Below are 15,936 nucleotides of genomic sequence, written 5' to 3'. Positions count from 1 at the left end.
GTTACAATTTAGTTTAGAAAATTGACTTTCAAACAGCCATACTTGGAAAATAACAGTAGAAAACTATTGAATTATTCACAGCTATGAAATCTTTTGTTGAAAATGTCCATTAAGAATAAAAATATTAACTATTTGAGACAAAAACTTGTATTCCAAACAGTTTGTACTAACAAGTTAACTCATCAACACAACAAAAAACCTATCTCAATCAACCTTGAACAAACAGCAAACAATTTGAAAAAGAATAACACATGTAACAGTTCGATGAACCAATATAGTGGTGCATTCTACGGACACTGCATACTAGTGCATGAGTATTTACCAGACTGTAATAACAGTAACACAAGTTTAAGCTTCCAGTGAACTATGATATGTTTTGAATACACTGGAATCAGTATATCCTTATAAAAACATCAATAATAACCCAAGCTCATTGATTATGTACTGGTTTTAAGAAATTTATCTACAGTTAAATTATTGATCTACGGACACTACGGTCTACGGACAAATTTCTGTTGCTTCCCAACAAATAACCAGTCGCAGAAGCAGAAAGGTGTTTAGTTCTGCTAATTCTATGAGACAGTCTCAAATAGAAAATAATACAAAATAGTAAATATTGTTTGTGGGTCTTACAATTTACATATTGCAAACATTGATCTACGGACACTACGAAAAAGTCATGTTACCAAATTATGACTCAATTTTTTTCATTTGGACCTGAAGCAAAATCTTTATATTCAGAGTGGTATATGATTATCAGCAACAGCACACACTACCATACTGTATCTGGCATATCACTGTTGCCTTTGTAATAGGGTGATAGAGACAGACCTTCAAAAACCAAAAAAACATAACGAAGGCCTGTTTTTGTATTTTTTTTATTAAAACTTAATTCCTTCACTGATAAAGAAATAATTTGACTTTCTTTAATTTGAAATGCCACATTTTAAGTCTGTTATTGCCAATTCACATTAATGTAATACTGCTTTGATCACTTGCTTGCTAAAATTTGCCATTTTTTATTTGCAACACCATAACGATGAAAAAACACCATTTTTCGACCATATTATCTTTTACAGTGTGTAAGAAATTGCAGGAAAGTATGTAATGTTATACATCTTAAGAAAGCCCGAAACCTGTACTTTTACATGCACAAAGTACTTATTCCCTATCTGTCAACAGTAAGGAATGCCATCACCATAACATGGGACCATTTCATTTTCCCTATCTGATCTTGTTTTAGCCGTATGTAAAATCAAGTGACCCCTTGGGCGGGGTCAAATTTGACCCCGGGGGCCATGATTTGAACAAATTTTGTTGAGGTCCACTAGGCAATGCTACATGTGAAATATCTAAGCTCTAGGCCTTCTGGTTTATTTTTAGAAATTTTTTAAATATTTTCCTATGTAAAATCAAGTGACCCCTGGGGCGGGGTCAATTTTGACCCCCGGGTCATGATTTGAACAACTTTAATAGAGGTCCACTAGGCAATGCTACATGTCAAATATCTAAGCTCTAAGGCTTCTGGTTTTTGAGAAGAAGATTTTTTAAGATTTTCTTATGTAAAATCAAGTGACCCCTGGGGCGGGGTCAATTTTGACCCCGGGGTCATGATTTGAACAAACTTGGTAGAGGTCCACTAGGCAATGCTTCACACCAAATATCTAAGCTCTAGGGCTTCTGGTTTTTGGAAGAAGATTTTTAAAGTTTTTCCTTTCGGTTGCCATGGCAACCAGTGTTCTGCATGGAATTCAATTCTTTGAACAATTTTGAAAGGGGGCCATCCAAGGAACATCCCTGTGAAGTTTCATCAAAATTGGCCTGTTGGTTTAGGAGGAGATGTTGTTTAAAGGAAAGTGTGGATGGACGCCGGACGGACGGACGGACGCCGGACGGTGAGCGATCACAATACCTCACCCTGAGCACTTTGTGCTCAGGTGAGCTAAAAAAGAAGGTTTGGAAATTACAAGACAAAAGTGGAACATGTGTAATATAAGGTGGGATAAATTGTGGTTTTTATGGAAAAGCAAATCTACTTACTAAAGCCCACTCCCTGTAAACTTACGATTTATATTAGTAGATTTTAGGTTTATTTTCAGGGGAAAAAAGTCCAGTGTGTCTGCCCTTACATTATAATTTAGGGATTGGTGAATTGGATATACAGTCTGTAAATTAAGCTTTAGGTTATTGTTCTGGTAGATAAACAGTGTTTAACTTAACTTAACCTTGAAGTCATTGGTCTGATGGGTAAACCGTCTTAACTTCACATTGAAGCCATTGGTCTGGTGGATAAACAGCTTGTCTCTTAACCTTGAAGTTATTGGTCTGATGGGTAAACCGTCTGTACCTTTACATTGAAGCCATTGGTCTGGTGGATAAACACCTTGTCGCTTAACCTTGAAGTCATTGGTCTGATGGGTAAACCGTCTGTAACTTTACCTTGAAGCCATTGGTCTGGTGGATAAACAGCTTGTCGCTTAACCTTGAAGCCATTGGTCTGGTGGGTAAACAGCCTTTAACTTAACCTTGAAGCCATTGGTCTGGTGGGTAAACAGTCTGCCACATAGCCTTGAAGTCATCGGTCTTTTGGGTAAACAGCTTGTCACTTACCTTGAAGTTGTTGGTCTAGGGGATGAACAGTCTGCTACTTTACCTTGAAGTTATTGGTCTGTTGGATAAACAGCCTGTCACAACCTTGAAGTTGTTGATCTGGTTGATAAACTGTCTGTCACTTAACCTTGAAGTTATTGGTCTACTGGATAAACAGTTTGTTACTTGAAACATTCTGTTGTCACCATTGCAACATGCCCTCATGTATTAATCCAGTACATGTTTTTGTTTTACCTGAAAGCTGACTTGAAATAATAATAGAAAGAAAAAACCTTCATGCTTTTCGTCTTCATAACAAAATAGCATAAACTTGAAGTACTATAAACCCCCCATTATTAACACTATTACATACCAAATAAACAAAGTAATATCTGAATATTACATTGTTACATGCTGGTATTTTAGTAGAATTCTCTTGTAAGATCAATGACTACAGAAAGTTGGGCAGAGCTCTTTTTTTTGTCATTATCTTTTAACTGCTTGAAGCAATTTTGTGGGAAATGATGAAAAAATAAGGACGTAATTTCAGTTGTCATGATAATACAAGCTTTTGCAACAAATAATTGGAAGATTGGCAATCAGACTGTTTGTTGGGCTTGTTAATTATTTCAGTGGATGAAATAATTTTTCTTCTGGTACTGATACATGTATCTCCAGAAAGTAAAAAGTCTTAATAAGGTGGATTGTACTTTATGCAAGTTAAATATCCTAGGCAACTAAGCCTCTATGGAAGGCCTTTCCAAGTGTAGAGTTATTGAGACATGTATATACTAGTTACAGAAATGAGCAAAAGACTTATGCTTTACTCGGCATTATCTGTCAGTTGCTTGTTCAACAGTATTTGTGAAATATGAAAAGATTTTTTCTACCAGTAACCCCTTGTAGTTACAATTTTCTGTTTTTCTATTTTTTTAGAGCTCAGCAAGAGACGGTAACTCTTACATGATTGGGCAAGTTCAGCTGAGACAGCAAAAGGTTCAAGAAATCCCTTGTTCAGGACAGCTACCCTATGTACACTCTAGTTGCCTTGGTGACAGTGTTTCCATGGAAACAGGGACTCACATGAACATTCAAGGACTGTCATATACTTCTGGTTGCCATGGTGACTTTATGTTTGGTTGGCATGGTGTTTATGGTGGAAGTGGATATGTGTTGTCCTTAAATACTTCAAGGTAAGCTTCTACCTTCAAGGTAATCTTCTACCAACAGAGATCTTACTTCAAGGTAAGTTTCTACTAACAGATCTTACTCCAAGGTAAGCTTCTACCTTCAAGGTAATCTACCAACAGAGATCTTACTTCAAGGTAAGCTTCTACCAACAGATCTTACTTCAAGGTAAGCTTCTACCAACAGAGATCTTACTTCAAGGTAATCTTCTACCAACAGAGATCTTACTTCAAGGTAAGCTTCTACCAACAGATCTTACTTCAGGGTAAGCTTCTACCTTCAAGGTAAGCTTCTACCAACAGAGATCTTACTTCAAGGTAAGCTTCTACCAACAGATCTTACAAGTCTGGTTCAGTTTTAAGCTTGCTACCTACCAATGATTTTTATCAGATTCTAGTTTTTAACCCTTACCATGCTGGACAAGATTGATTCTGCTTTTGCGACCAGTGTAGATCATGATCAGCACTGTTCGCCATTCAGTCTGTAGCTTTTTGGAAAGCACTCCTTTTAACAGGTAATGGTACAGTCCAAATTGGAAGATGGACAAGTTCATTATAGAAATTTAGCAAGGTAAGGGTTAATGGAAACCAAACGTTTAAGCTGAGGTAGATTATTCCATGAAATCATTAATATTTTTAGGGAAGGAATTTTCTTGGATTTCCATAAAACGAATCCCAGTGAACAAGATTCAGTAAGTTCAAATCCACAGATTCATATTTGCAGTAAAATAGCAGTTTTGAGCAAAAATCACCAAAAGTTTATTCTGATGAAGATAAATATTTCACAGTATAAACAAGCAGCTTTTTTGCTTGAAATAGTTTTCAAGAAACTGTACAAATTGTTTTATATGTTGTGGACTAATTAATAATATCAAGTAATGGTATTTACTTAACCAGGTCAGAAGCCAGGAAGCAGTTGATGTCTTTGAAGATCGCTAATTGGTTGGACAGATTGACGGGCACTGTGTTTGTGGAACTCACTCTGTATAACACACCAAGTAACCTGTTCACTGCGGTTAAACTGTTGACAGAAATGTCATCGACTGGTGTTACACGTACCACGTTGAAGGTCACATCGACACAACTGTTCAGATACGTCACAATATTGGATGATGTTTTATTAGCATGTGAGGTGAGACTTTCAGTGGATATAACTGAAAACTTAGAAACAAACTAATTTTAACAGGGATGGGGTGGGGGCTGCAACAGCTGATTTGAAAAAGGATGGAGTGGCAGCTGCATAAACTAATTTTAAAAGGGATGGGATGGTGGCTGCATAAATAATTTTAAAAGGGTGGGGATGGGGGCTGCAAAAACTAATTTTAAAAGGAATGGGGGACTGCAGAAACTAATTTTAACAGGGATGGGGGCTGCAAAAACTAACTTTAACAGGGATGGGGGCTGCAAAAACTGATTTTGATAGTTTGATAGGGAAGGGGAACTGCAAAAACTAATTTTAACAGGGATGGGGCTGCAAAAACTAATTTTAACAGGGATGGGGGCTGCAAAAACTAATTTTAACAGGGATGGGGCTGCAAAAACTTAATTTTAACAGGGATGGGGGACTGCAAAAACGTAATTTTATCAGGGATGTGACACAGCTATGCTCTTCCAATCAGCAATTCGTTTCTGCATAAAGTGACTGTCTATTACAAGAAAATGTTTTCACTGTGGCCAAGTAATAGAAAATTTATCTATTAAATCGATTAGTGTGCCATTATGAAAACGTATGTTTAGCGTTAGATTACCTCACCTAATTTTTTATCAGTCGTATCACAGGAAATATAAGTGAACTGAAACCATCAGCGGGAATGTTATTTTGGCCTATAATGAAGGTTAATAGTTGTCTAAAACCGTAAATTTAGGTGTGTTTTTGTCTGGAGATGCTTTTAACAGCAACACGATATGCTCTATAAAAGGGAAGAATTTCAGTTGTTGTGTTTCCTGATTTCATCTGCACTCCCTTTTGATGTCTGAGATACCGTTTGGAATAAATCATTTAACACACACCTTGAATTCAACTGAATTATTCAGATTACAGTTTGTAGTCTGAGGCACTTTATGGGGAAAATTTGTAAAATAGCAACTTTAATTGGTATTGCCAGGACCAAAAATACAGGAATGTACATTTAACCCTTATACTGCTGGACATGATTGATTCTGCCTTTAAGATCTGTGTAGATCATGATCAGCCTGCACATCCATGCAGTCTGATCAAGATCTGCACTGTTTGCCGTCCAGTCAGTATCTTATGGTAAGCACTCCTATTAACAGTTAATGGTACTGTCCAAATTGAAAGATGGACAAGTTCATTATAGAAATTTAGCAGGGTAAGGGTTAATGAATCAAAAATGTCTACTTAATGCTCTTTTTTTTTTCACTGCTTGGCAGTGTACAGTGAGACAACCAAATTTGCTCTGCTATGAATATTTTAGTTACTGTCGTCAAATCAGCTGCGGGTGCCTACATAAAATTTAGATTTTAAGCCATCCAGCAGGCTTATGGAACCCAAGAGCTCACCAATTATAAAATTGTTTTGAGTATTTTAAGAGATTAAATGAAAATGCGAGTGATAAAATGAAATAAAAAATATGGAAATTATATTTTAATTTCTTTTCATTGGTCATGTGATTTTCCTGGTCACATGGTATTTGTGATGGCAGGGTTAGGGTTAATATGGCACCAGGGGAGATAATCACCATTGGGAGTTTGCTAAAAATCCCCCTTTTGCCATTAAAGCTGGAAACATTTGACTTGATATATGTTGATGAGAATTAAAACCCAACACAACAAACCTGATAACTAGATCGATAAACATAAGTAGTAATCCTATTTTTAGCTCACCTGAACTTTGCTCGTCGGAGGTTGTGGGTAGTCACTGATATTTTGCTATTTGATATTTTCAGTTGTTGTTTATTGTGTTAATGATGGTATCAGTGAAGAATCAGGCATTCAAGATTATCGCAGAAAGACGGGGCTATTTTAACTCGCTCTGGAATATGCTTAGTGTAAGTATACATTACATGTTAAATGCTTACATCAGACTTGTGTCTGTGTATGATATAAAACATTTATCTGCCAGTAATATAAATTGATCAGTACAAGTAAGTTAAATATGTTCTGTCATGTAGACAGTATATTTTTAAAAAAAAAAAAAAAAAGAATATTTCCGTTAAAATGAAACACCAAACACTTGAAGACAAGGAAGTTCAACACGGTTAGGGATCACATTAGTGGTCAAACGAGTGATGTTACACTGTATATGATACATTAATCGATGTTTTGTTTTGTCAGTTTGTATTGACTCGAAGTTCTTGTTATAAATTAACTTCCACATATTATTTCTTTCATGTTAAATAGTAAAAGTTACCTTAAGTATTTTTACGTCATTTACAACAAAGCATCATGTTTACAGAAGGTAATATTTGTGCTTTATTGCAAAATAATTAACCAGGTGCCTGAAATAATTTTTGGAAGGGGCACCATGGGTCTTCCAACATATTGAAAAAAGCTTGAAAGTCCCTATATGATCTATAATTATGTAAATGTAAACATCTAAATAAAACTGTTGCTTTGTTTACAGTTCCTACTTGCAGTAACGTCCCTTATATTTTGTGGCTGTTTTATCTACCGGTTTGTGATCGTTGCCGACACAGTGGAGACGCTACGCAGCACGTACTATGAGAGATATGTCAGCGTGTCCTTCATCACATTCTGGGACGAGGTCAGTTCCATCTCGATGTCCTTTAAATCAGCTTCTTTATCAGTCTACCCAATTAAATCGGTAAATTTTAAAGTGTAAAACTGAATGATGAAATCTGTATATTAGAAACATGCCAGACTTTCTAATGCTGTTTTTAAAAATTTATAACCAGTTATTGCAGACATTGCAGAAAGAAAAGTACAAAATGAATAAAGCATTTTCAAAGTAGATTAATCATCATGAAAAACTGCCGTCTGCAACTGCTATGCAGACGAATATCTTGTGACATCATGTCATCAGGAAAGTACAGAATAAAACAAGAAAAGAAGTCTCAAATAATAATATTTGGAACTTTTTTTTTCAGATGTTACGGTCATTCGTGGCGATACTGCTGTTCCTGTGTTTTGTAAAATGTCTGCGTCTGCTGCGATTCAACAAACAGTTTGCAGTTTTTGGGGAAGTATACAGAAAAGCCAGATGGGAAATTATCATATTTTTTGTAAGTAGTACGGTTATTTACGACTGTATTACTTTCAGATTTCTTACAAATACAAATATTTACAAAAGGTTACAATTTTTAGACTGTATACAATAAATATTTGTCCATAGATCTGCTTTCTTATTTTCTTTACAACACTATATTTTTAACCAGGACTGGCAGTTTTTTTTTATGCAAATGCATAAAGTATTTTATAAGGAAGCTAACTATTTGTATATAATTAAGTATTAACCACTTACATCTAGTTGTATAGGAAATGGTGACTAAATAAAAGTTAAAATCCCCCTGTTTAATTTGACAAAACCTCTTTGAAACTTCATAAGAAAAGAAATTTTTAAAAATTACAAAATTTTCTACATTTATTCACAAATGACAATTTTTAAGATATTGTAAAGTTCAACGTAACAGCGAGTCTGAAGATATGACAGTACTGTTAATACCAGTATTTTTTGTTTGGAAAAGAAAAAAACATTAATCTGTATATTTAAATGGTCAGAAGATCCAAAAATAGACCAGTTCGCAGTTACGTATTATGGCCACCTGAAAAATTTCACCTTTAGGTCAGAGACCACCAATTCAAAAAAGTACAGGGAACTTACTGGGAATGAGGTAAGTGTATACCTGGGAATAAGGTAACGTCTGCGCGTTCTGATTGGTCGGTCATGTAAACAAACCCAGGAAGTGATTATTTTTTCAAAATTGATATTTTTTCACTGCATTTACAGTATCTTATTATACATTTTGACAAAATCTGCTACATTTTATGTGTATTGAAAAAAAGTTTTATCAAACGAATTTCTCCCGCCATGTCAATGATGTAAATAGGGGGCCATCTCATTCACACGAAAATTACTTAAATAAAGTATCACTATTCATATGTTTTTCATCCGATATTTTGGTAGAACTAAGATAGTTCTTGAAAAACTTGTAATTAGATATACATGTTTCGATGTATGGAAGGCTGTACACGCCAAAATGTTACAATGTAAGTTTTTGGGAAAACAATTGGTGGTCTCTGACCTTTAGCAATTTGTGTGTGCCAACTAACGGATAGCTGCGTAAATAAACTGTTTTGCGAGAAGTTGAACTTGATTGATCAAACTTCAAACAATTTAGTGCATCTTAGAGTTAACCTAAAATTTTGATAAAATTCTGTACTTACAAACATGGAGAAACATGAACCACTTGATCTGTTATTGAAAACCCTTTTCATGACTGAACAATATCGGTATTAAAAACAAGCCTTCCAGTAAAATATACACCACATGACTAAAAATACTAGTTATTTTCCCCTGGTCGAAATTTGCAGTTTGTTATCTATCTTATATATAAAAAAAGAAAATGTTAAATTATAATTTCAGGCAATGTTCTGTGTGATTCTGGCTGCCTACACTAGCATGGGACACATTCTGTTTGGTTCCATGGTGATGACCTTCCGTGACACATGGAGCAGTCTTCTGGGGGTTACAGCTTTACTTACAGGGAACTATGATTTCCCAGACTTCCAGAGTGAAGGTCAAACTGTTGTTGCTAATGTGTACTTGTTCACCTTTTGTGTCTTTGGAATTGGACTTTTCACTTCATATGTAAGTAGTACCTTGGTGAGATTTCGACTTTTATGATGTTCAAATCTATAGGAGGCCTCATTTTCTGTAACTTCTCCAACTTCAGTACTGAAAATTCTATGTAATCCTGTTTTAGAAAAAATTACCATGGTGGTTGTAGGATGATGATGAGACAAACTCAAAGAATTTGTTCTTTATGTGCAGTTTGTGTTTTCCACCTGTTCTAGACAGTGTTAGCCCGTACCTTGCTAAATTTCTACAATGAACTTGTCCATCATTTAATTTGGACAGTATCAGTAACTGTTAAAGGGGTGCATACCAAAAAGATACTGAGTGAATGGCGAACAGTGCAGATCATGATCAGACTGCATGGATGTGGAGGCTGATCATGATCTACACTGGTCGCAAAGGCAGAATCAATGGTGTCTAGCATGATAAGGGTTAAACCTGATGTTGCTTTTCTTGTAATAGATGATAGCTGTACTCTCACACTACTTCAAGACTCGTAAACGACGCCGTCTGCTAGCAATGAGTGGGAAAGAAGCCATTTTGTTTTACTGGAACCAGTTTCAATTGTGGACTGGATTACAGAAACCAAGAATAGAAGAGGAACCAGTAGTTATTTTACCTCCAGTAAGTGGTAACAATTTTTCACATTCCTGCTGAGCTAGCATGGCTGGACCTAGAAGTTTCCTTCTCTTTATTGTATAACATTGAAATGAATAAAATTTGAATAGCCTTTTATTTTAGCAAGGTTTAAATAAACAAAATGTTTCAAAAAGTGATAACTATGTTGATCGGTTTCTTTTAATCAGTTGGTGGTTTTTCAAATGTTCTTTGATTGTAGTACAAGTTTATATTGAGGCATTTGTCTCATTTCTGTGATAGCTGGACATACACGTCTGAAATGCCATTAAAAGATGACCTAGCTGGACATATGTCTGAAAAGCCATTAAAAGCTGACATTTAATGTTTATAAGATAGCAGTGAAATGATACGTTACAAAAGCTTCTGTTCTGCTTTAGTTATATGACAAGCATACAATTTCTATAAATCATCTTTTCCTTTCATCTTGTCTTCAATTACTTGTCAAATATCTGTTGTAGGAAACTATATTAAACATTTATACTGTGTTAGAGGGTCTGTAGGGAGTTTTAAAGGAGTTGATTGCAGATTTGTGGGTCAAATAGAAATTATTTCAATAATAGTTTGTCATAATGGTAAAAAATAATAGTTTGTCATAATGGTAAAATAGAAGTCAGTACTCTGTTTAAATTTTAAATTGTGAATAGAGTTGAACTTATTTTAGCACCTGCCGTATTACACAGTCACTTGTCTAAAGCAGCTGGTCAGCTAACTTTCAAAATTTACTTTTTCTAATTTCCTCTTAAGCAGCCTCCTGCCTTCAGCAGCAAGATTGTATTGCTACCTTGGTTGACTGCTTAATACAGGTTTGAATATATGAGCCGCACCATGAGAAAACCAACATAGCGCGTTTACGACCAGCATGGATCCAGACCATGCATCCGCGCAGGCTGGTCTGGATCCATGCTGTTTGCTAACGATTTCTCTAATTGCAATAGGCTTTGAAAGCGAACAGAATGGATCCTGATCAGACTGCACAGATGCGCAAACGCACTATGTTGGTTTTCTTATGGTGCAGCTCATATAATTATCGTATTATTTACAGGAATTTACAATGGCTGAAATAGAATATCAAGTTGATGAGCTGCTTTTCCGGATGAATGCCTTGACCGGGTCACATGGTCTACCAGAAAAACCACCGTGTTATCTTACCGACTCTGACTGTACATATGGGGGAGGTGATGACGGAATCTCTAGTGCAGGATCCGAGGTTGGTACAATCTTCAGTCAATACTTGCCTGCTTTCTGTGAAGTTTGCTTTGTGAAATTTTATCAGAGAGTTGTTATTTTCATGTAGTGGTTCTGTAATTATCATCGTCAGTTTCTGTTAGATTATATATTATCATTTGTGATTTGTGCATATTTGGTCCTCGGTGAAGCTTTTTTGCCAAACATTATTTAATGGAAATTACTGATAGTCAATATGGGTCACCTAGAGGGTACATTTTTCCAATTGCATAGTAGGGAGAGCACAGGACTACAAACCAAGAAGTTGGAAACTCAGTCCCTTTGTGTAGCAATTCTAAGTTGCCTGCAGTTCATAAATGAAATTTATGCTATAGAAAGATAAATGTTAAAGAAAACAAATCTGTTTTTCAGGCTGGTGCAGGTTTTATAGAGGACCGTTTAGAGCAGCGTGTACAGAAGATTGAGGACAATCTATGTTCTCAGGAACCGTTCCTTGCCCAGCTTCTCAAATTTGATACACTCGGTGCAGAGGACCTGTCACAGGAGAGGGAGAAACAACTAAGGTGGGTACATGTACATTTCTCATTAATGAAGTTAAAATCAGTTGTACAAAAAAAAATTCTTTGATTCAGCTAGCTTATGCTTACTGTGGCTTTATTGCCACTTGGTGGAATTATGAGCAGGTATATTCGGAAAGGTGAAACCTCCGGACCACAGATAAAACCCACTTCCACTGGAATTTGAACTCACTACCTCCAGACTAGAAGGGCATACTGTACCTGTTGTTTGGTCAGTCAGTGAAATTAAATCAAAACGTATACATAAAATTTCCTTTTATTTTTATCTTTTAAATTTAAAACCATCAAATTAAAGTCCCCATGAAATTGCATTTTTGGATGAAACCACAAAATTAAATGATTTCAGAGTTGAATGATTTCACATTATGCATTTCGGTTCCTAGATTTTGGACTAGGCGATTGCAATAGAAGAAAACATCATTTTCTTTATTTTTAAGTGTAAATGCAAGTGTTGTTAGGGTCATTAGGCAGACCAGTCATATATGAACTTTTGACTATTAAAACAATGTTTGAGAAGTTCCCCCCCCTACTTAATTCCATGTAAGAAGTCAGACATTTTACTCTCTATTTTTAGATCTCATCTTGAACTTGAGATTTTCCGTCAATTACAAATTCAGCGACAAGATTTAAAAAGTCCTTCAGAAGAGAATGCCAATAAGGGAAGTAACTCTAACACCCCAGAAGCAGATGACAAAGTTGCGCAAGTGACTCCGCACAGTCCTGGACAAGGTACAAAAGCTGTTCATTGATTTAGCCATTTAATTCCTTTGTATATAAACTCTGCCAAAATATTTATAGACATAAACGCGACTCTTTCATCTGGAGTAAGGTAAAGGATGTGTTTTAAATGTTTCCGTCATAGTTGATGGCAGTTAAACAGAAACTTGTCACATGACCTTTTATTGTGCTTTCTTCACACTCGAAGTTGTGTTATTTACAGAAATTTGTTACATGGTGTTTTCCTGTGCCTTCTTCATAAATCAAACAAGTTTGTTTATGCAATAACTAAAGTCTTCGGGGTGTGTGCTGCAACAAAAAAAATATTGGTATGCCTCTAAATTCTTTCAGACTTCTGCTTCAGGTTGGCAGAATTGAGAACACTTTTGAAGTTAGTTCCTTAGCAACAGTTGTTTTACATTTTTCAGATTCTACATCTTCAGATGAAGTTGCTATGAAGCAGATGGCCTTAAAACCTACAAAACCACGACGTACACGATCCAGCCTTAAGGTACAGACCATCCATGACCTTATCGCTAAGACTACACATGACCTTGTTGCCAAGACAACACACGACCTTGTCGAGTCACATGAAAACTCTAGTTCTAACCCTGATTCACCTAGGGATAAAGTAGCTTTCAGTAAAATTCAAAGACCTGTTGACGGGTCTAAAAAACTTCCTATTAAACAAAATAGTTCTTCTTCAAGTTCGGAAAAAATAGCTCCGGAAATGTCGAGTCATACAAACTCTTCAGAAACTGAAACCATTAAAAAGCCTACAAAACCAACATTCTTACATTCAAGAGACTCTTCTTTGTCAGATGGAGCAAAAGGGAGTCCAATTTTGAAATTACGTACATCTGGTTTAGAGAAAGGACAGAGATTGGAAACCAATCCCTTGGGTTTACCGGAATCAAGTTCTGGTTCAGAGCAGGATGGTTTACAGAGTGGGAAGAAGATGTTTGGAAGAAGAAGTTTACGGAAAACAAAATCACGTGGTAAAGGTAAAGGTCCAGACAGCTTGGAACCAGCACTGATTTTAGATGAGATTGAAGGTGAGGAAGCAGAGAGTTTTGAAGTGGAGGTAGATTTGGTTGAAGCGCCACCTTGTGATAATGACAATCAAACAAAGGGAGCTAACAATGATAAACATGAAGGAATTGAACATGTTGTGACTGCTGATGTCCACCACATAAATTATTAGCAATAGAAGATGACTGTTGTAAAAAAAATTTTTAAAAATGTACGCAGAATCTAGTCAAATTCAAGAGAAGGGGGGTTGGGGAAGTGTATTTGAATTCATCTTGTTGGCAGAGATGTTTTTTTTACAAGTTACAAGATACATTATGTAGCAAATCTTCATTACTAATTAACTTGTTATTAAATAAAAAAAAATAGTTTTCATAGTTTATAATGTTGTACAAGAACTACACATTTATGTTAAATATGGTAGTGCATGACGGACCAATTTACATTAAATATGGTATTGAATGTTTCAAAACAAACAATTCTTGTGATACTTGTAAACAAAACTAAAGGTGAAATTTTTAATTTATAGAGAAATCTGTGATAATACTACAGTCCGTCCACTGTATGTTAAAAATTTTGTTTGGGTTATTGGCCAGTTCAGTTGTAAATGAAAGTGTGTATTACATAATTGGGCTGTTCCCTGAGAAAACCTGTGTTAGTGACAAAAAATGAAAGTTTAGATAACAAAATATTCACAAAGAATATTCTTTTACCTTTCAAATCTGAAGTAATTATCTTCTCTATTTCAAAAGTTACAATGATTTTAAGTAAGTCGCCAAAGGCATTTTGAGATGTGACACTGAAAACATCATGAAAGCAGTATGCCATCGCCGTGCATGGTGTCTATTTTTCAAGTCATTAATGCAACAAATTTTGCATTTCACTTGCTAAACATCACACGTTTGAATATTTAGGAACAGTTTAAAATGATTTTACTGAAAAATAACATAACTGTTTATTTTTGGTTTCATCATGGGTCTTTTATCCTCACATCTCTTATATTTTCATGATGCATGGGTACTTTGGATTTTCTATTGCCATGACAACACAAATAACATTTATTTGTAAAATATGATAGAATTTGATTTCCCTTCAGTAACTGTATTACAATATACTCGTTTCTAGTTTCTGCCTGAACATACTATGATTTCCCAGTATTTTAAACTGCTTCTTGTACGATAATATATCAGGTTTTCTCATGGAATGGCCAATATATAAATTTATGATACAAAATGTATTTTGTATTTTAGTAGATTTAGCATGTGCCAAATGAAAAAAGATGTGGCAATTAATTAAAATGACCAATTGTAGAAAATTGTTGAGTTTTTTTTTATTCTACCAGAAAGTATTCTGTTTATAGAAGTATTGTAGCATTCAGTCTGATTCAGAATGACCTTTCTAGAAAGTACTGAAATTTTCTTATTATTACCCAAATAAAAATGTTATTTCAATTCTTAAACAAAAATATCACTTACTAGCAGTATGATGGGCTAAACGGTGTTTTTGAGAAATCTAGGGGTAATAGATTTGATTACAAAAACCATTTTACGAATGTGTAAAATGATTGTTCAAAGGAGTCACAATAAAGTATCTGTAACTGAAAATGTCATTCGGATATAGGCCATTATAATAACAGATAAACTAATGACAAGAGTGAAATATTTCTATCACTAATTTCTACAATTCAAGGATTTTTCAGTATTTTGCAACTTCAGCTTTACTTTTTATTCAGGCTGAATACAGGCAAATCTTAAACTAAGAAAAGTTCATTTAAAATCAACAGTATGAAACTTTTTTATTCAAAATTGATTTTCATACAGAAGCCTGTTGTGAAAATTAACTGGAGGACAGTTTCCCAAGCACATGACCTTTTCCTTTTCTTTTTTTTTACCGAATTTTCTTTGCTTCAACACTGCTCTGATAAAGTATGGTTTGATAAAATTCTACATTTTAAAACGATACTGGTTTCAAAATGTGCAGACCTACCTTAAAGAGAGACAAAAGTTACATAAATGATACATGACACTTCACAAAAGTAATAAACGAGTTGGATCAGATTGTTACAAAGTATACTCTTACGACAAAGAGTGTATCAGAAATTGAAAAGGATAGAATTTCAACATGAAAAACCCAGTGCCATGTGGTGGGATTCGAACCCGGGTCACACAGGTGGAACCAATGCTCTTACCACTAAGCCAGAGTCGACTCCCTGACGCAGTTGTCAGAGATTTTAAAC

General features: G+C 35.2%; 1 protein-coding gene across 5 annotated transcripts in view; it reads left to right on the top strand.

Annotated features, from left to right (window-relative positions):
• LOC123531249 (polycystic kidney disease 1 like 1-like) overlaps nt 1–15,015 on the top strand; it is a 114,712-nt gene extending 99,697 nt beyond the window's left edge. For all 5 annotated transcript variants that reach the window (XM_053517912.1, XM_053517913.1, XM_053517911.1 and 2 more), the window contains 11 exons: nt 3,526–3,782; nt 4,674–4,908; nt 6,683–6,784; nt 7,360–7,500; nt 7,844–7,978; nt 9,340–9,564; nt 10,015–10,176; nt 11,234–11,398; nt 11,788–11,939; nt 12,529–12,683; nt 13,100–15,015. In XM_053517912.1, the coding sequence (XP_053373887.1) occupies nt 3,526–3,782; nt 4,674–4,908; nt 6,683–6,784; nt 7,360–7,500; nt 7,844–7,978; nt 9,340–9,564; nt 10,015–10,176; nt 11,234–11,398; nt 11,788–11,939; nt 12,529–12,683; nt 13,100–13,875 (2,505 nt within the window). In that variant the 3' untranslated portion in view covers nt 13,876–15,015. The remainder of the gene's footprint in view (nt 1–3,525; nt 3,783–4,673; nt 4,909–6,682; nt 6,785–7,359; nt 7,501–7,843; nt 7,979–9,339; nt 9,565–10,014; nt 10,177–11,233; nt 11,399–11,787; nt 11,940–12,528; nt 12,684–13,099) is intronic.
• The last annotated feature ends 921 nt before the right edge of the window (nt 15,016–15,936 follow it).

The sequence above is a fragment of the Mercenaria mercenaria genome, chromosome 11 (assembly GCF_021730395.1).
Source record: "Mercenaria mercenaria strain notata chromosome 11, MADL_Memer_1, whole genome shotgun sequence".
NCBI lineage: Eukaryota > Metazoa > Mollusca > Bivalvia > Venerida > Veneridae > Mercenaria > Mercenaria mercenaria.
Note: the sequence above shows the minus strand (reverse complement) of the source record. Positions and strands in the feature narration are given on the sequence as shown.